Source organism: Cynoglossus semilaevis, chromosome 4 (genome assembly GCF_000523025.1).
Source record: "Cynoglossus semilaevis isolate Cse_v1.0 chromosome 4, Cse_v1.0, whole genome shotgun sequence".
Lineage (NCBI taxonomy): Eukaryota > Metazoa > Chordata > Actinopteri > Pleuronectiformes > Cynoglossidae > Cynoglossus > Cynoglossus semilaevis.
Genome location: NC_024310.1, coordinates 5729865 through 5752279, shown reverse-complemented (window position 1 = coordinate 5752279; position 22415 = coordinate 5729865). Strand labels below are relative to the sequence as shown.

At 40.6% G+C, this 22415-nt stretch overlaps 1 protein-coding gene across 1 annotated transcript in view; it reads right to left on the bottom strand.

Annotated features, from left to right (window-relative positions):
* lrrc75a (leucine rich repeat containing 75A) overlaps positions 1-22415 on the bottom strand; it is a 27714-nt gene that overhangs the window by 1778 nt on the left and 3521 nt on the right. The window contains exons 2-4 of the mRNA XM_017032257.2: positions 18156-18284; positions 11470-11582; positions 395-668 (exon numbers count right to left, since the gene is read on the bottom strand). Coding sequence (XP_016887746.1) covers positions 395-668; positions 11470-11582; positions 18156-18284 — 516 coding nt within the window. The remainder of the gene's footprint in view (positions 1-394; positions 669-11469; positions 11583-18155; positions 18285-22415) is intronic.

The following is a 22415-nucleotide window of genomic DNA, read 5'->3' as shown; positions in this document are numbered from 1 at the left end:
ACCTGTTGTGTCCCAGACTTAAACAACAGACAAACAAGGCCCTTTACATCTTTGCAACTGCTGCAGGGCTGACCAGATCCCTGGTGGTTATGGGGTTATCTCAGGGTGAATGAGGCAACACATATCCTGGGCCACAACAACAACACTGCTTTTGCTATTGTACAGCTTTATTATTGCCACTAGGTCACTAGGAGACATGGACGACTTGGAAAGGAAGTCTCGGTCAGATTCACCATGTATTTGCTGCAGTCATATCAGTTTCATTGACCTAAAAGTCTCAGGAGGATGAGCGTGCACGATGTTGTGACTTACCACATTTCAATCCCCTGCAGAGTGGAGCTATAGCCTGACAACTAGGGAAACAGAACAACTAAAGTAAAGTGACTTTTCACACCTTCAGGGCATCCGTCAGCTCCTTGAGAATTACTCTGGTCAGCCTGTTTCCGTTCAGGGCCAGGGTCTCCAGATGTGGCAGTGCAGCCAGTGTGGGCAGCAGCAGGAGGAAAGCCTCGTCCGTGAGCTCAGTGAAGCCCAGCTCCAGGCTGACCACAGTGGACACATAGCGTTGTAAGTGGGCACACAGACGCTCCATGTCTCGAGCCGTGAGGGGGATCCCAGAGAGATCCAAGGCACCGCTGGGTGGAGGTGCTGAGAGAACAGCCTTCAGACTGGAAATAAAAAACAAATAAGAAATAAAGTTATAGTTTTGTAAACTGGTTTAAAACAACAACACAATCACCACCTTAGCCTTGTTTCAATCCTCCCTGTTAGGTTCAAAGTTCAAAAGATAAGGTTCATTTTTTCCATAAAAATTGGCACATTTTTAATTGAAGAAAATTTCTCTTATCTCTTATTAACCAATTTCATTAAATACACTGATTACTACATTTAAAAACTCTAACACATGGGGTGTCAAACATATGGCCCGCGGACCAAATTCGAACCGCTTGATAATTCTGAAAACTTAATTGTACTTAATTCTACTGTAGACTGTTGAAGACCAGAGAAAATTAATTACGATTGGATTCATGTCATCAGAGACCTGGCCTTGATTGTTGTTTGCCATAATGGAAAAAAATGAAGACTAATTTTCGTGGCCTACAAATCCAAACCTCTACAGCTGTAAGACTGTGAAAAAAGGATGAGGATAAAACTGTGGCGTGACGTCTAATGAATGTTTTTCCAGCCTTAAGTGACAGAAACAGGGCAGGGACACTGTGACCTGACTGTTTCAGATCCCTGCCAGGCTGATAACGCTCCAGTAGCTGCTGATTGGCAAAGACACCAGTGACCCACATTCTGAGTTCTTGTCCATGACAAACATTTGAAATGTGTTTTATTCCTGTCAAATCTTTTTACTTACGCCTGTCATCTTTTTTCTGGTTGTCAAGGTGATGGATCAAACAGAAAATATAGAGGGAAGAAAAACCTGCAGATCATTTTAAATGTGAAGAAGCCTTTTCACACCAGTCTGTGATGCTGCCATTTCAAATTTCCTTACATGAAATCGGTTGTATATATTAATTTTTAGCTATTTTATTTCTTTAGCACTATTCATACACAAAGGAATTCATAGATCTTTAACGAGACAAGGAGTTAAAATGGAACAATTTAAAAGTGATGTTTTAATCACCATAATTAGTTTGTAAAAATAAATAGATTACAAATTTCAACCCAAATAATAACATTTATCCGAATTATGAATGATGCCTAACAGGAAAAGGCTGCAGTAAATAATAATGTTTACAGCCCTGTAGTTATAGTGAGTTGACAGTTTGTGCACCCATCAGGGAGTTTGTTCCACGCTTGACGCTAAATACAGAACTGCCTGGTTCTGACCCTGGGAACATAGTAGAAAAAAACTAAATTGTAGAACTGAACCTGCCCCGATGACCTGGGAGGTCAGCATGTTTATACCCCAACGAGCAGCTCTGATAAATGTTTAGACAGAAATTCCTTAGTTCCTGCTTTTACGAGTTAAACAAATAATACTTGGAGTCAAAGGTTAATTTTAAAAGCATTCTAGCAACGAGCAGACTAGTCACCCTTTGCCTCCTTCAGTTCGTTTAGACACTTAAATAAATCACAGGCAAACCCAGGTGTCACATAAATATCACAATTTAGATTTTTGTTGGCGGCCACTGTAGTTTAAATCCTATTTCTGCCCTGACTGATATGAATATATGACTCAGTGATGAGTGACTTAGAATTTGGGTAAATAAGTTCAGAATTTTGTTTTGCTGACAGAAAATCATTGCAGCGTGGTCTTGGACCACACCCAGCACCATGATCACGGTCAGTACCTCCGATGACCACACGGAAACTATCAAATTAACTATTTCTTTTAACTAGCTCCCTCCAAATTAATGCAAATGCAGTAAAACTGCATGGTGAGGCTTACGAGGCAACTCCTCAGTGTCTTGGTAAGTGGTTGGAAATCACTTCCCACAGAGGCCCTGGAGGTTTGAACACCGAGCCGACTCCGAGCACTGGACCATTTCCTCCACTCAGAGACAAAGTGTTGTAATTAGTTAACACAGCTGGGGCAGTGATGCCCTCAGCTCTCTGCCACCACTGATCTAATTATTGCAGCTCATATTCTCCTCCTGGTGTTCCACTGCTTCTCCCTCGTCCCAGTAGCAAAAACACACACTCTGCTCCAGAAACTGAACGTCTGGACCTGGGTCTCGTCGTCTCCCTTTCCCACATGTCAGGACCTTTCCCTGACTCAGTGAATTAGAATGTTAGAAATGTTTTTCCCAATGTCACCACACCGAGCACATTTCAAAGAAATAAACCAAAAAAAGGCAAAGTCAAGCTGTGCAAACAAAAAACAAATGCTGAGAGAGCTCATGATGCATTTGGCCTCAGACCAGAATCCCACGCTGCAGAGAGAAACACACATTTGCTCTCAGCCGAGGTCAGACCCTCTGCTGAGACGTCCAGCAGGAAGATGGGATTGTTGGCTGTCACATACACATGCAGAGCCTCAGAGTCCTGTTCTGTACAACAGAACAATGTAACCTCCATGTACATTCTCTCCGAACTGTAAAATTGGTTTAAAACAACAACACAATCACCACCTTAGCCTTGTTTCAATCCTCCCTGTTAGGTTCAAAGTTCAAAAGATAAGGTTCATTTTTTCCATAAAAATTGGCACATTTTTAATTGAAGAAAATTTCTCTTATCTCTTATTAACCAATTTCATTAAATACACTGATTACTAAATTTAAAAACTCTAACACATGGGGTGTCAAACATATGGCCCGCGGACCAAATTCGAACCGCTTGATAATTCTGAAAACTTAATTGTACTTAATTCTACTGTAGACTGTTGAAGACCAGAGAAAATTAATTACGATTGGATTCATGTCATCAGAGACCTGGCCTTGATTGTTGTTTGCCATAATGGAAAAAAATGAAGACTAATTTTCGTGGCCTACAAATCCAAACCTCTACAGCTGTAAGACTGTGAAAAAAGGATGAGGATAAAACTGTGGCGTGACGTCTAATGAATGTTTTTCCAGCCTTAAGTGACAGAAACAGGGCAGGGACACTGTGACCTGACTGTTTCAGATCCCTGCCAGGCTGATAACGCTCCAGTAGCTGCTGATTGGCAAAGACACCAGTGACCCACATTCTGAGTTCTTGTCCATGACAAACATTTGAAATGTGTTTTATTCCTGTCAAATCTTTTTACTTACGCCTGTCATCTTTTTTCTGGTTGTCAAGGTGATGGATCAAACAGAAAATATAGAGGGAAGAAAAACCTGCAGATCATTTTAAATGTGAAGAAGCCTTTTCACACCAGTCTGTGATGCTGCCATTTCAAATTTCCTTACATGAAATCGGTTGTATATATTAATTTTTAGCTATTTTATTTCTTTAGCACTATTCATACACAAAGGAATTCATAGATCTTTAACGAGACAAGGAGTTAAAATGGAACAATTTAAAAGTGATGTTTTAATCACCATAATTAGTTTGTAAAAATAAATAGATTACAAATTTCAACCCAAATAATAACATTAATCAGAATTATGAATGATGCCTAACAGGAAAAGGCTGCAGTAAATAATAATGTTTACAGCCCTGTAGTTATAGTGAGTTGACAGTTTGTGCACCCATCAGGGAGTTTGTTCCACGCTTGACGCTAAATACAGAACTGCCTGGTTCTGACCCTGGGAACATAGTAGAAAAAAACTAAATTGTAGAACTGAACCTGCCCCGATGACCTGGGAGGTCAGCATGTTTATACCCCAACGAGCAGCTCTGATAAATGTTTAGACAGAAATTCCTTAGTTCCTGCTTTTACGAGTTAAACAAATAATACTTGGAGTCAAAGGTTAATTTTAAAAGCATTCTAGCAACGAGCAGACTAGTCACCCTTTGCCTCCTTCAGTTCGTTTAGACACTTAAATAAATCACAGGCAAACCCAGGTGTCACATAAATATCACAATTTAGATTTTTGTTGGCGGCCACTGTAGTTTAAATCCTATTTCTGCCCTGACTGATATGAATATATGACTCAGTGATGAGTGACTTAGAATTTGGGTAAATAAGTTCAGAATTTTGTTTTGCTGACAGAAAATCATTGCAGCGTGGTCTTGGACCACACCCAGCACCATGATCACGGTCAGTACCTCCGATGACCACACGGAAACTATCAAATTAACTATTTCTTTTAACTAGCTCCCTCCAAATTAATGCAAATGCAGTAAAACTGCATGGTGAGGCTTACGAGGCAACTCCTCAGTGTCTTGGTAAGTGGTTGGAAATCACTTCCCACAGAGGCCCTGGAGGTTTGAACACCGAGCCGACTCCGAGCACTGGACCATTTCCTCCACTCAGAGACAAAGTGTTGTAATTAGTTAACACAGCTGGGGCAGTGATGCCCTCAGCTCTCTGCCACCACTGATCTAATTATTGCAGCTCATATTCTCCTCCTGGTGTTCCACTGCTTCTCCCTCGTCCCAGTAGCAAAAACACACACTCTGCTCCAGAAACTGAACGTCTGGACCTGGGTCTCGTCGTCTCCCTTTCCCACATGTCAGGACCTTTCCCTGACTCAGTGAATTAGAATGTTAGAAATGTTTTTCCCAATGTCACCACACCGAGCACATTTCAAAGAAATAAACCAAAAAAAGGCAAAGTCAAGCTGTGCAAACAAAAAACAAATGCTGAGAGAGCTCATGATGCATTTGGCCTCAGACCAGAATCCCACGCTGCAGAGAGAAACACACATTTGCTCTCAGCCGAGGTCAGACCCTCTGCTGAGACGTCCAGCAGGAAGATGGGATTGTTGGCTGTCACATACACATGCAGAGCCTCAGAGTCCTGTTCTGTACAACAGAACAATGTAACCTCCATGTACATTCTCTCCGAACTGTAAAATGCAGGAACCCGACTCCTCTCAAAGTAGCATTCTCTGTCAACAACATGTCTGGAGGCCTAAGTGTATTTCCTTCCTACACTTGTTTCACCCTCTCTGTCTGTTCCTCCTGACAGAAGTGTCATATCAAACAAGGACATGTACACATCAATCAGGAGTCATATCAAACAAGGACATGTACACATTATACTGAGGATGTCCGATATTAACTTTTTGACAATATCCGATATGCCAATATTGTCCAAACACTTAATTTCCGATTCGGATATAAACCGATACCGATATATGCAGCCGTCTGTCCCCAAAACTGAGGTAAACATCTCAGGACCCCACAAGTGATTCCAGCGTATTTGGCAAAACACAGGCATTGTGCGTTGCACACACATATAAATTGTATGTACAACCTATGCAGAGCATTCATCTAGTTCAATCTAATCTAATGTAATCTAATCCAGGATTGTTGTGTTTTCAAAAATGCTCTCCACTCCTGCCATTAATTGTAATTGGGTTTTGGTTGCGATTTAATAAACAGGTGACACAGTTCTGTGGGTAAGAAAGTGATGCACTGTGGACACCAAGTGGGAGAACTCTTGTCAAAAGGAAATCCACTGCAGAGGCATTCTGTCTGGTTTTTAGTTTATTGAACTGAGGCGGTGCATTTGTGCAGAGTCAGAGTCACTACAGAGTCTGATTGTAATGATTAGAGTTACTTCAAGTACTGTGAAGGAGCCAGGGAAAGAAACGATCTGCAAAACTGTGACAGACAGACTTCAAAATTACAATCTGCAAAACTGTGACAGACAGACTTCAAGTGGGTTGTACTTTTCCACAGGTAGATTTTTCGAAGCTGTTACAAAACAGAGGATTTCACCGCAGCAATGATGCTCAGCAAAGAACAGCAAAGGTGGAGCAGATTTTATTTCTTTAGTTTTTCTTTTCTTATTTTCAAAGTCACACAAAAGGTGTTCCCACACAAACAGAAAACTGAAGGAAAAAGTTGTCACGGAGACAACACTCCCTGACTGTGGCTTCATGGTGTGAAGAAGAAGCCAATCTGTGAATGAAGCACTTGGCTTCTGTTCATTTTATTCTTCCACCAAAATACAGTGGGAACAATCACGAGACGCTGTGCACAAAGTGCCTTTATGTGTGTCAGGCAGCGGCCGTCCACTGCGGGTAACGCCATTATTCACACAGATACAAGAGGTCAACCGTCCACTGGGAGCACGCATGAGTCACTGAGGCACAAACACATGATGCTGTTGTTACTGTGGAGGAGGCCACGCTGCAGGATGGAAATGGAAAACCATCCGTTTTATTTTATCTGATTGGAGCACAGTCATGCACCGCTGTTCAGTTATGCCAGTACATTCACAAAGTGCCTGCTGCGGTGACAGGGCATCGCATGGCAGTCGGCGGCACATCATGTACAGATAATAGAGATTATGTTCTTTTTTTTTTCTTTTCATTAAAATACGGAAAAAGGGAAAATATACTTCTTCTACTACAAAACAAGAGCTCAGTTTATAATATTGTGATCTCTAACTGAATAATGCTTTTACAATTTAGCATGCTCAAAATATCATAACAAGTACAATGCAAGCTGAAGAAACTCTGAAAAAGTATGACATTTTGAATTAACACATTTTTTTTTTCCTTTCCTGAAAAATCTGTAGAGATCTGAGTCCATGACTTTTCTTTTGTGCGATTGGTGGCATTAGTTTCTATTTATTAGGTTGTTGGTTTTGGTTTTAATTTAAAATGGTTTTAATTCTTTACTGCTTATCCATAGTATCAAAAACTTCCTGGCAACACAGCTAACAACCGTCACCAAGGTCTGTCCCAAGGATTTTCCCTCTACATCAGTTTTTTCTACTGGAACCACGACTCCTTTTCTCTTCAGCATCATAAACCTTGTGTTCTTACGTCATTAATTCTGTTGTTTACTGAAGCCGGACCCTCATTGTTTTCTCCCCTCTGTGTGCTGTAAAAACACAGAGTTATTGTAAGGACAACAACAGTCGGATGGTCCCCATGCAGCTCCACAATGGGAGGCAGAAAAGAAGAGCTGGAAAATGTGGCCAGCTGACATAATTCAAGGACAAAACCAAGAAAATTAGAAGAAATATGAACAACCTGAGCACGTAAGAAAAAGGAAAGGCATTAAAGTCTCTTTGAATTAATATTCACAGACTGATTTCAACTCATGTCAGCTCGTCGTGTCAGCTCCTTTTTTTCAAATGTTAAAATAACCATCTTTGAAATAAAGAGAACGTCTGGCTGTGATTGGAGCCCTGCTCCAATTAAAGCAGCAAGCTGACAGAATAAAATAAATAAATGAAGTGAAATAATCAACCAAAACACAGATTCATGAAGAACACAGAGAGAAAGAAAGAAACAGGAGCCGTCGTCAGGCATTAAAAATAAACCTCAGTCTGAACTGCATCTTTCTTATCCCTCAAAACAACATTTAAAAGAAACATTTAGAAAAAAAACAACACGCTGTCTCACCCATCTCTTAGACAATACTCCATCATTGTAACAGTAGGGTTGAACATATTTTTCTCTGATTGGCAAGTATAATTGTCAACAACACACGACAACACACAAACTGGTTTAAAAAAATGTTTAAACTTGTATTTTAATAAGAGCTCAGTCCAATATCTAATCATCAATATTCAGACCATCATCATTATCAGCAGCAGCACTGGCCGCAGCAGCAGCAGTAATTGAGTGCGAGAGGTTTCAGTTTGTAAATCAATTTCAGGAAAATTGGATGCAACATTTCCACTAAATGCTTTTCCCTGCTTCTCAGTGTGTTGCTAAAAAAAAAAGCTGTTCTCCAACATTAAATTTTCCCAGAATTAAAAGCATTCACACCAGCTTTCATCATCATTATCTCTCGCGTGCATTAAGGTTTCTGGGAACATACTGTTTAATCAGTTGGTTATGCTCCGTTGATCAAATAAAAAGTGGGTTTTGGACAAGTATACGATCGGCGTCATCTTTCCACGTATCACATTCAAAACTGTAAAACTGGTCACATTCATACGTTGTGTATGACTGCTCCTGTTGAATAATGCACAGCTCTGTGCTGAATCTTACACTTTGCCTAATGAAAGTGAACCAGTCATTATATAAACCAGCCTGACTCACAGGGAGCTGCATCCAATCAATATCCTGCCGACAGAAGGGAACACCAAACACCTGCTAATGCTACAATATGAAAATGCTCGTTGAAGTAGAGCAAATACTGGATACTGCTAAAAACAAAACTATCACTTTCAACCTTCGCACTGTATAACACGGGAGCATCTCACACTCATTATTATTCTAAAGGTTGTAGAGGAGGTTAAACCCTGCTGACACTGGCAGAGAAAAAGAGAAAAAAAAACTGTATGTATGATAACAAACAGGACAAAACCCCAGCGATGACGCACATTTGCCATTTGTTATTCCAGGAAATGCACTATATTTATTCATCTTATACCACATAATCCTAAAAACAAGTCCTTTTAGATATGACAGGAAAAACACCAGAGCCGATCTTAGCAGAAATCTACTGAGGACAAGGTACAAGTGTCTTCATCCTGGAGAGTCCACGCTGGACAGTCTGTATTTTCACTGCAGGGCCACATATGGAGACGGCCATTTACACTCACAGTCACTTTTATAAGGAATATAAAATGTTTAATCAGCCTGGTCCTCCACACACAGGGAGGAAACGGAGAAGAAGTCCACAGAGAAAGACCATCAGTTACCACCAGGAATCAAACTCTGATTTTCCTGTGGTAGGGCAAGAGCACTATCCACTGAACCAAGTCGTCAGAGCAATGTAAAAAAAAAAAAAAAACACACACACAAGAGAAACTGAAACCCGGAAAGGTTCAACATAATAAGTACTGATCTGACAGTTCAGTCTGGGGAAGTTCAACTCTGTCCAGTCCTCATGTCTCCCCTTCATTTCTACACTACTGTATATAGAGACAAATATCCTCCCTGCTGCGTTGGCCTGCTGGTGAGATGAGGAACAAGGGGGTGTTGGAGAGAGGGGGCGGGGGGGGAGGGGGCACAGACAGAGCGGAGAAAGACAGGCCCAGATATTATGAGTCAGTGCTCATCTCCTCTCCCTGCTGGCTGACACCTCACAGGTGGGAGGAAGACAGTAAACATGTTTGTGATGCAGCAACAGCCGACGGGTCAGCAGGAGGCAGACACAATCACATACGGCCAGACGCACAGCTCACCGACGGCAGACCAAAATACAGACCTGATCGTACAGTACACACAACTGACACCAGCGGGTCACGGGCAGAGGACCAGACCAGAGCACTGACAGAACACAACAGACCAAACAACAACAGACCAAAATACAAAAAAGGAGTGGAGTAAAAAATAGATTTAACATTTACACAAGAACAGTGGACGATTTTACAGAGCGTCACATCCATTATCTGGTCCCACATTTCCTGTCAGTATTTCAGTATTTTATCTGTTGTATGTTTATGTAGTAAATCATTGTCAGTAATGGTTCTTGAAGTACGTGTGGTTGTGTGTGTGTGTGTGTGGGCCTGTATGTCTGTGTAAATCAGCGAACACTTTTTCAGGTGTTTGCCTGGTTTCCTGTAGCCGCCGCCGCTGCCGCCACCAGACAGTGACGACATTTAATTCCCATGAGCCACAGGGGTCTCCAGTCTCATCACTGACTCACGTCTCTTGCATCCACCGAAGAACAGGTGGTAATTTGGTTTGTTCAATAAAATCAACCTCTCGAGCAACACAGCTGTCAATGACAGAACTGATTTAAACTGGTTCCACTGTGCAGCGGCTGCCTCAGAAGCAGCGAGTCCTAGGTTCGATTCCCAGCAGAACAACATTCTTGATTGTTAATCCTCCTCTTGTAAGTAAGTCACTTTGAATAAAAGCGTCTGCTAAATGCATAAATGTCGCTCTGCTTACATTGCTCAAAGACGAGGAATGATAAAAACTAAGTCTCAAAACATATGGTGATTTTTTAGGGTCTGGACTCACTAAGTCTTGTTAATCTTTTGTCTGCTTGTCGGACCCTCAAGCAGAGGCTACGCTAATGATCCGAACAAACAACTAGTTCAAAATAAAGTTAATTATTAGACTAAAAACCCACAGACAGATGATCTGAGGAAAGTGGGATTTATATTTAGTTTCAGTCGCTGTGACTGCAGACAGAAGTTCATATGAAGACAGCATGTGTTTGTGTTTGTGTGTGTGTGTGTGGTCACATTTGTGTACACAGGCTGTTAATAAAGTGGTGGTCCATGCACAGGGGTGATCCAGCTTCATCTCTTGCCCTGACACTCAGATTAAATTGGTCGGTCCCTGCACCGTCTAATCATTTGTACTGGAGTTGCTGGCAGCCTAAAGTGCCGACTGCAGCGCTGCACTGATTAAATACCTTCCACCAGTCTAGAATTACTTTAGATAATTAACAAACTCATTTTCATTTTCATTTTCAATGGCTGCTTACCTTTCTCTCCATTAGGACCAAGCTACTGTTCTGACAGCATTTTCATCTGAAACACCACTCGCACACAACAAACAAACACGTCCACACACAGCGAGGGTGCAGTTTCAGGGCTGACACTTAATTGTTATTTTTGCCTCTCGACACTCGTGTGTATTTGTCTGTAAACTGTTGTGCGGAAAGGTTGACACCTGTTGTTTGTAACACGTTCTTCAGTCACACAGCACTAGGAAATTCTCTCTTTAAATGCATCCTGAAACAGACTCTCTTCATACCACCTGCCACCACCAGGACGTCGTTAACTGCAGCTGCAGTGGTTTAGAGCGGGAGTCCTGTGGAGCAGGAGCACACGGCTCAGAGGAGGTGAAAACATCTCTGACTCTGTCGTTCAACACCCGTTGTCATTCTATTAGGCACATGCAAAATGCCTATTGTTTGACACAAGAAAACAATTTACTAAAGACATCTAAATCTGCTAATCCTAATTCTAACCATACAGACCCTGTAAATGGTATAGAGACCCTTAGGACCGTGGTCAGAAAATGAAAACACACACATCATCTCACACACACTCACCAGGCTTGAGGTTTCCTCTTGAGCAGGCCTTGTCTCCTCCACTGAGAGTGTGGACTGAGATGGTAGGTCAGCTGACGACAAACCTTCTCCATCGCCCCGAGAGAATCGCCCTCCTGTCGGACAAACGCAGGGAAGAATCATTTCAATTACTGCGAGGTGATGAGAAAAGTCAACAGGGGAAAATTGAACATCAATTATTTCTGTTGTGGGGTTTAATAATATTTCCTGCTGCTAACCTTCCTCTCCATTCTGTTGTGTTCGAGTAATTTCATCAACAACAGATAAAGGAGTTTTTCCCGGCATCTGAGCTAAACCTGTGTTGATGAGTCGGTGGATTAGATGTTCATTCAAGTGTAGAAATGTGACTGCATTATAGTTATTAACTGTACAGCAGGAGGTAAATCATTTGGGAAAAAAGGCTGATATTAGTTATTAAATTATTCTTTTATAATTTTCTTTTTTTGCATCATAGGGAAGTAATCTGCAATTTTTGCTCAAAGGTGACCTGTTTACTGTAAATACATTAGGTTAGACCTTCTCTTAGATTAGACAAACTATTGCCAAAATGAGTTGTCCAAAGAAAAGAAGAATTGACAGTGATAGTTATAAGGAGTGGAACAATATATATTTTTTAACTAAGTTCCATCAAAAGCTGTAGGTTTCACGGCCGCAAAATGACAAAAGAGACAGAAAACAGATCTCACTGCCAAACTGACACCAAACCGTGATGCACTGGAAAAACAAGGGTCATCAGTCAAATAATGAACCATGAAGTCTGTGCAGCATATAGTATTAATGGTTGTAACATACTGTATGTCAATCAAACACTCTCCAGTAAACACACACACACACACGTGTGTAGAACTGGGGAAGAGATGAATTGTTGTTTTGTGTCAGAGATGATGTTCTAACATCTAACACGTCAAGAACCACTGGAGCGGAGCATTAGCAAACTCACCCTTTGTGATTCAACACAACTTCTACATAAACAGTGTGCGTGTTTGTGTGTGTGAGTGAAGTGTATTCTATGAAAACGCTGATTGAAAAATAAAACCTAATACACTGTAGCAGAAATCCTCACTTCTAGTAAAAGGTATAAAAGGTACAAAGACATAGAAGTACAGTACCTTTTTGTTAGGCGGTCTGACTACGAAGACCTTCAGCTTCGCTTTTGTCAACGCGTCAGTGTAAAGTAGGCAAATAAAAAAAAGCAAAGGTTAATTGTGATTTTTATAACTTTAAAAATCACAATTAGCAAAAAAAAAAGTGTCAATATTACTCAATGTTTTCCCTTCCTTACACAGTGCTCTATAGTACATTTACACAGTGTTATTTTCACATATAATTAAACTGACTACAGCACCCTGTGAACCTGTAGCTGAAGAAAAGTAACCAAATAATCATAGGAAACCAACTCTCCATTTTGATCTTTATGTGCCATCCAAGATTAGCATTAGCAACCTTTATTTTTTGTCAGACCTCATTCACAGGAAGACACACAAAAACGTGTGTAGCCAAGGGACTATGTCTTTCAATGGGAAACATTACTTTAATAATAAGAAGAAGAAGAAGATAGTAATAGCTGTTATATTATTATTATTATTCACCTAGTAATCCAGCTGTTATTTTATTATTATTATTCACCTAGTAATCCAAACATTCTGTTGGATATATTATACTATATGAATAGAAGTATGTGGAAACTCATTAATTTCTTTTTAAAATATATTTCATCCGAAATTCCAACACTTTTTAAATATTGTCAAAACAAATGTAAAATGTGACGGCCCCTTCTAGACATTTGCCAAAGGCGTTGTTATAGGCTATGGTATTAGAGGAGAATTAGCCTAGCCTTAAAAGGTAACTGTCTGCAGTAGAATATTTTCTCTGATTGAAACAACATCATCAGCTCCACACACAGAGACCAGGAACGGCTGTCGCCCAGAGCCGTGTGTGTGTGTGTGTGTGTGTTTACTTGTTGTTAGAATGCACGACATCATTTAACACAGTGAATATTTTATTCCAGCAGCTAAATTATTTATCGAGATGGAATTAACTTTTCACACCACAGTTCTCTCAATGCTTCCACCTCTGAACCACGGTGCAAACAAAATAAGACCCTTGGATATGGAATAGTGATTAATGCAGGGGAGAATACTTACGTTCCATACAAATTATTTGACATGACTGATAGGATTTCTTCAAGTTTTGAAGAATAGAGCTTTTAAATGTATCTCCTGAATATTAATTGATCAGATATTTATTTCTAAAGCTATTTTCTATTCTTTTCTCTAAAGTTACATCAACGCTGACCTTTTTTTGTTCTCTGAAACATCTCGCCATTGTTGCCCATTATTGTCTTGGCTCATCAGTGACATGGCAGTAATGTAAAGAAAGCATGGAATTATAATAACAATATGTCTGGATTAATTAAATTGTGTTGAGATGAAGAGAGAGAGGGAGAGAGAGAGATTCATCACAGTGTGATAAAATAAAAGAACATCAGCCGTAGCCAAAGTCTTGACAAATCTTCATGGCATTTTCTACGTGTCACTCTGTTGTTCTTCACTTCCTTGTATTCCTGTCTCTCTTTCTACTCGTCCCCCCCCCCGCCCCCCCAGCTTCCCGCTTCGTTGCTCTAGTTCTTTTCCGTCCCCTCCTTCTAATACATTATTGATACAGAGGAGTTGTATGAATCTTGGTATCCCAGAAAAAAACAGTATGTCCTTGTCTGTCTCTCTCTCTCTTTTTCCCTACCTGAACCTCACCCTCAGGCTTATTTTCTGATAACCCCCTGACCCTCACCCTCAGGCTTATTTTCTGATAAGATTTGTATAAAGACAAAAACATTGGACTTTGGTTTAGTCCAATCTTTTTTTTTACTCCGTGTCCTTCATGTCCTGGTGTATAACAGCTGAACTGTTCCTCCTGGCTGCAGATGAATTGTTTGGATAATTCAATCATTTTGCTCTCATTTGCAGCGGTCAAGAGGTGAAGGGGAGGAGGGGAAACCTGACGGGTGGATGACGGTGGTTAGAGGCTGCATCTCTGTTCTCACTGAACGTGTGTGAAGGGACGGTGATGTGTATGCCTGGGGGGGGGAGAAACTGCAACATTGACAGAATGGGACACTCTGTCCCAGCAGATCTCTTCCTGCGGCAGAGTGATGACAAACTCGTCTTTTCATAATAATAACTGCTGGTGGACAATGAGACAACAAGAGAATTTATCTTGATACTAAAAGATTTTATATAAATAAACCTCATTGGTCTCTGGCTGTAAAATAATCTTGGTTCTACCTGAGTGCATGAGAGCAGTTAACCCTCCTCATACCCCAGAGCAGCTGAACTTTTCACAGTCAATATTCACATGAGATGAAGTCAGTATTAAACAGGTATTTTTCTCAGCAGGCTCCATCCCACAGTGTGATGTGAACTGAACCTCAGTCTGACCAGATCAGACAACTGTCCAGAGAAACCACATGAGGCCATGACATTTCTGACCTCTCACCTGCAGAGTCTCTGTAGCTATTTTCCATCAAGCTGCGCCCGAGTACATGCTGACATCTAACTGCACTTCTGTACAAAACCACTGAAGAACACACTCCAAAGGACGAGCAGTGAAGTATCAGATCCAGAGATCGTCCTGAATACATATCATTAATAATGCAAATGAAGCCAGAGACTGGACGGGTGCATTAGAAAATTTAAGACCAAAAGAAAGAAAAAGACAACAGCAAAAAATAGAAGAGCTTCCCATCAGAGACAGGAGGAGGTATTAAAGTAAAGCCCGTGCAGGTAAATGAGACAGAAAGAATTCCAGCAGGTGCAGTTATAAGGCACAGAAGCTTTAGCTGGTGTAAATATAGATTCACAGTAGCCGGCCTTCTTAGCTGGAATCACACGGCAATAAATAGAGCTACAAAACTTTCCGGCAGTGGTTGTGACTGTGGTCTGTTTCATACAACAACAACAACAAAAAAAAAACACTGCAGGTCCTTAAATTGACTGATTCAACAGGTGCTGGCAGGAGACAAAAAGACAGACACTAATAGGACATGTTTCACCGTGTGCTGTCCCGCTTGCATTTATGAAATACAAATGCAGCCATTTGTTTTAAAGTAGGACACAAAGACGTGAAGAAAACAATTCTCTACCAGCGGTTCCCATTATTTCCCTGCGGTGCTGCTGTTTGTAGTATTGACGAGTTTTCTTTCTTTTCGTTCTAGTTCAGTGAATCTTGATGAAATGTACATTTCTGAAATCAGCATCATCTGTTCTGGTCAAGGGTTTACGTGATGTACAGCTGCCAGTTGATGTTGACCACTATACTGGTTCCTTTACACTGGACCTCACTAAAAACACTTTGCTTTGCATCTGCTTTTCAGTCAATATACATTTGCATAATGTGGCCTCGTAGGTCATGGCCAATATCACAGGGCAGTGCTTTACATATACCAGCCTCACAATATTGACCCTGCGACTATTTATATTCAAATCATCCTTGAGAACTGGACAGTAATGACAAAGGATTGATTGTATACCTCAACAGCACCAGGGACGTCTGTGGAATAATTTATTGGATTGAGTGTAATCTAATTACACGTCAGTGCACAGGCTAACGCTGCTGGGGGCATTGCAGGGAAAAGGCAGGAATATAATGAGAATAGAAATTAATAACATAATTTGGAAAAGTTTAGTGGGCCTGATTAAAAAGCCAACCGGGCCACATCCAGCCCCCGGGCCTTAGTTTGCCCATGCCCATGCTTATGTGAAAACTATACTTTACTAGCTTGGACATTGGTTAATGCCACACCTCTTATATTGCGTAGACTGGTTCAACCTTCTCCCGTGACCTTCACTAGGATTTAGCAGTAAATGACAGATGGGTTCTATTTTTTTTTTTTTTTTTTTTGCAGTACTCCATTAATCCCCTAATCAAAATTACTCCCTGCACAGAAGTACCACTGATGAAACACTCCAGTGATAACACTGGACACAGAAGCAATGTTTCAGTGCCAGCTCAACACACCACACTGCTGCTTAGACAGGCCGCTCCTTTTAGCCCACTTAGTGGTTTCCAGAGAAGTGATACACAATCAGATATCACGTACAATGTCAAAGTCAGAGTAGACTGACTTAGTGAAAAAAAAATCAAAATGAAGCCTGGGAGAATGAAAAACACAATAGAGTTGAGAGGCGCCAAAAACATAGAGCAGGAAGTTGAGCATAAAAAAATAACACTCGTCTCCTTCTGTCTTCTTCACCTCTTGCTGTTTCCTTTTCAACCCCCCTCGCCCTCAACCCTCCAGTGTTTCTTTCATTACTTCTCAACTCCTCTCAGCTTCTCTCTATTCACTTATGTGAACTGTACACAAAGGCATCTTCTGCCAGCTTTGAGACAAGTGACAGGAGTTAGAAGACAAATTGAGTGACAGTCAGTATTTTCAGCTGCCATGGTGAAATCTAAAATAAAAACCCAAATCAAGTTTGAAACATCATTATGTTTTGCCAGATGGCACTGTCACGGTCTGTTTTTGTAATTTGGCATCGCACAGGCAGAGATAACTGCCCTGACAAAGAAAATGAGCTCAAATGGTCAATCAATTCAAGAGGAGAGAAATTATTTACTAATGAGACGGACGTTCCTGTTAGTTTGTCAGACTTCTCATAAATAGCTGAATTAATGTTTTGCAAAACCTAGTGGTCAAATTTTTTTTTTATTATTATAATTATTATGGAATAATGTAAATTGATAGTAATTTCAACGCTTTTTGCTAAATTATATTATTATAATTATTATGAAATAATGTAAATTGATAGTAATTTCAACGATATACCGATGAAGGATGTGCAGTACTGTACGTCTAATTCGGAACATCAAGAGTATCCCAATGAAGACAGACGACAATAAAAGAACAGCACTGACCTTTATATAATTACATTAAAATCTAAGCATCGTTTGAGAAAGAACAGACGTCGCACAACCAGAGGACCAAGAACAGGTCTCTCTTTAATCCCAAGTCATAATCCTCTGTATCAATTGTACTCAATTAGGCAACACTGTTTCCCCTCACCTACACCTGTGTGGTGTAGGAGATGGTGTTTATCGCATTGTGTATTCTGTTTTTTCAAGGGAAAAAAAAAACTCATTACACCGTTTGAAGCCTGACTGTCAAATATCTGCATGAAGGATTTAGATTATTATCTCCTGACTTTAACCTTTCTCTCTACCTTAGCAAGAAACAACTAAGTCTGCAGTAAATGGAAAAACAAAGAGGATGAGCTAAGAGATAAATACAGTAAAGCTAGACTGAAGCAAATACCCAGGCAGCTGTAGAGACAGTGAGTGTTGTGTAGAATGGGTTTCAACTGTGCATCAAGCCTTATTTCTCCAATCTCCTTCTGCATCACTCCACACTGAAGCTGTTTGTCAAATTATATTATTATATCCTGCCTCTCAGTGACATAGCAGTATACAAGAATGAACAAGAAGAATTTTTATAACCTAAACAAGAGATGATCTGCTAGCAGCAGAGCCAGGGCTGCCATCAGTCTGTGGCGTGCACACATTCATGAACGTATGTGTGTTTTAAGTGAGAGTTGTCAGATGTTTTACTTCCCGCTCTGGACGTTTGGTTTTTTGGGGGTTTTTTTCTAATGCTAGTCAGTGAGAGTGTGTCCTACCGTCTTGGGACAGTGGATGTATCGAGCCAGGCTGATAATCAGGTCGTGTGTGATGGGGTCGACCAGGTTCCTGAAGCTGGCGTAGCGGTACAAGACGTCATCAAGGGATGTTGACTCCATCCCCAGGTCCTAGAGACAAATACAATAAAGATAACATTAATATCCTGTTGAGCTGTTCCCACAGAACCCAATGAAGACATGAAGGAACTCAATCGTATTACACCTACACACACATATATATATACATACATATACACATTTAAGTAATATACAATGGTTACTATATATAATATACGTGGCGCTTTGGCCCAGAGGCAATGTCTCTGTCATTGGTGTGGAACCCCAGGGTTCACCTCCTGGGCAAGTTCGAATCCCGGTTAGGGCGGTTGGTACCTTCCAGTGGACTCACCACCCGCAGAAAGGTTTGGTGCGGTGCAATGTGATTTGGGTGGCGACTGCTGCCCCCGCGACCCGATAACGGATAAGCGGATGAAAATGGATGGATGGATGGATATATATAATATATATAAGTTATCTAAAGATGTCTTCGGATTCTATGCTGCAAAACTGAAAATAGGAGGAACTGTTTCATTCGTGAACGTTTGAGGAATATTTTGGCAGAACACTGAGACCGAAAAGTTCAGTCCGTTGCAGGGCATCGTTCATGACGTTCAGACTAATTTTCTCCAGGGAGGCCGCCACAGACTGCTGTCTGACTGTGAATCAGGTCTGTTGTTTAACCAAACCACAAAGTGACTGATTAGGATTATCCAGTATTCAGGACAATTAATCCAAATGTCATCCTTACATCTTCTATTGTAAGAAAGCAGATTAATTGGCTCATTAGCGACACAGGGAGGCTGTGGTGTTCCTTCACATGCCTGCGTGTCATGGTTATGGACTTAAATAACGTGAAGGCAGGTTTGGTTGTTAGAAAAACAGAAACTCTGCCAACTGTGGGTGTCAAGTAAAGGTCAGAGACATCTTTAGACCTATGATGTCATCATGTTACCCACCAGTTATTAGAAATCAGGAGATTTTTTGCTTTATGCCCACCATTAATTATTGTCAGAGTAAAATGCAGACATTTGGCCCCAGACAAATGCCTCACATATAGATGTGATTTTCTCTTAATACACCCTTTTAAGCATCTTCACCTTTTTAAGTATTTTAGCAACTGTAAAGAAACAGAAGCTAAAAGGCACAGTGTTGTTTTTGTGTATATATATATATATAAATTTCAGGTCCAGACTGCAGGCAGGGCTGGTCTACCAGTGACAGCTGTGCCTTGCTCCCGGGGCAGCCAGGTTCCTGGACCTGCTTGGCCAGGGCAGAGGGCTTGTTTTCTTGTCAAATTCCAGAGGACAGGGCTAAAAACAGCATTTGAATTTGTATTTTGCCCCCAGAAAGACCAGGAACTTTTAATGTTGAGAATGAACCCCTGGTTCTCTGTGGCCTCAATGATTGGTCCAAATTTTGAAATGCTATACTGTAATACTGTAATACTGTTGTTGACCTGATCTCAGCGCTCAGTCTCACTGGTTAATTGTGCTTCAGATTTAACATGCTGTAGTGGATGTAAAGTGATGGCTCATTACGGCTGTAATGGCCGCGGTTACTCCCATCAACAGACGGCTGTAACAATCCTAATGGAAACAGATATTTCTATATAAGACAATAAAACGTCTCTTAACTGACACAGTTGTCACATTAGACAATATATCAACGCAAATGAGGATGAAAAAATAAGAATATTGTTCAAATTTATGATAGATAAAATAAAACACTCATTTACTCACAGCTCACTGTAATATCATCTCAACTTGGTGAAGTAGTACACGTATGGCTAGTGTGTAGATGTTTTCCAATTAAGAATGTGCTACATGTAATTTACATTATTAACTCCATCTGTCACGGTGATCACACAGTGCAGTGATAAATACAGTGTGTGTACAACAAACAGACATGTCTCTACAGTGTACAAGCAATGCATAATAAGGAGGTGATTCAGATGATACGTACAGTACTGTCTGCTCTGGCATATGAATGTGTGCATACTGTGAAATGAGCTGCATGTTCAAGCTGCACGGCCATCCTCACTGCTGAGAAGTGTGTGCAAATCTATGTAAGCGACATTTACACTGTCAGAATACGCATCACTTATATTTTCATGTTGGTGTTCTGAAAAAAAGTGAAGGGAGACAGAGTGATGGAGACAGAAAGAGAGACAGACGGAAATTCAGTCTCCAACCGAACAGTATGACTCATTGAAGCCTCATGCCTTCCCTACTCCGTGTGCGAGCATCGGTAAATAATGACAACGACAGCGACGGTCAATGAATCACGCATGCACGCCAACGCTGCTGTACTTTCAGACAGGCGTAATATTCGTAGCAGCGCAGCAGACGAACGGAAACCTATGATTTGTGCATCAACAGGTGGACCATTAAGAGACAGCAGCGCCATCTCTGTTTTCAACAAAACATCTATTTTACGTTTGGTGTCACTATATACTGGTGGGATTTGTAGTATTAACAATGTATGATATTATAGCACATACATTAAAAAAAGATTAACATTAAAAAACAATTTGAATAGCTCCAGATAAACAGACATAATAAGAAAGAAATACACAAAAAGATTAACATTCAAAAACAATTTGAATGGCTCCAAATAAACAGACATAATAAGAAAGAAATACCACTGATGTTTGTTCTATTTCAAATTTAATTTCTCCTGTGTTTATTATATTAAGATATGGTTGTTCCAGATTTAATGTTTACACAAAACTTAAGTTTGTTTCTATAGGAAAAAATTCAACATTAGATCTCAATAAATATCAGGTTTGGCACAAGTCTTAGTCCCAGTTTTTAATTTCGGCTGCCCTGATTTAGGTCATAACTGGAATAACAGGAGAACAACGATAATAAATGTCAGATCACAGTGACCTGGGTCTAATTTGGGATCGTGCAGATTCTCTTTTGCTTGTTTGATAGCCGAAATGCGAGGTGCGATGTCAACCCAACATTTATCCACCGGTAAAAAGAACTGAATGTGATGGAGCAGGAATAATGTCTTACACCAGTCAGTGTGTAATATGTAAAATATCTGAGGTAAATCATTACAACAACTCAGCATACACTGGAGTGGCACTCCAAAGACAAAGAATAGAAGGAAAACAGTGCAGTCTGTTCTTCATTAAAAATCACCCCCCCCTGCCCCCCCACTCACCACCACACACACACATACACTGATTAGAAGTGGTCAACATCAAAGCTCTGCTCCGAGCTGAGATGAACACGAACGGAGACAAAGTGGAGACAGACACTGATAACACAATGGCTCAAGTGCAGGCTATTTTAAAATAATGAAAAGGCAGTGTGGAGCAGCAGCTCTCCCCATTGACACTGAAAGTGACCTTTGGTTTTATAATGGCCACGTACTGACCACACGCTGTCACTCAACACTGATATTTCGGAGGTTACAGGATTATTCATGAATGAGAATCAGCAGCATCGATATAGCATAGAGTTCTTACTAATACAGGATCATTGTATTTGGTTACAATTTGTCTGGAGCTCAATTTGTTTCCCAAAAAAAGTGATAAAAAAGTTGTGAATCATATCCTGACATCCTATCATGACATGAGTGTATCGTTACATTTCTAGTCGTTGTACTTTTCACCACTCATCGTGGGAGAAACTTCAATTTTAAGGAACAATAATCATTATAAATCCACAGATACACTGTGATTAATCCCATAAAAAATATATTGGTGCATGATTAAAACGTCCTCTTACAGTTCTAAATGACAAAAAAAATCTTTCCAGATGCTTCTGAGTAACTTACACCGGTTCTCAGTAAAATATAGTCAAGTAAAACATGTGCAACAACAAGCTAACTTTTCCATCTGCTCCACTGACTACAGTTATAAGTTGTAACACATTTTGTTGCTTTTCTTTGACTTTGGTTTTTCATTCCTCACAGCTTGGACATAGGAAACTGTAATGTCCCTCAGGGACACCAGTACTTTAATAAAGCAGTGACAGTGGAAGGTAATCCCTCAGCATTAAACAATCACAGATAGAGGTGTTCCACATCGTCAGGGCGTTCTTCACTTCAACGACAAAAACAAGCTGAGCGGAAGTACAGGAGAGGGAATCTGTGCCTGCTTAACATTAAATTATAAGGCTTTGTGTGTGTGTGTGTGGGGGGGGGGTGGGGGGGGGGCCGGCGCCTTTCCCCGTGGTGGAGTTCTCG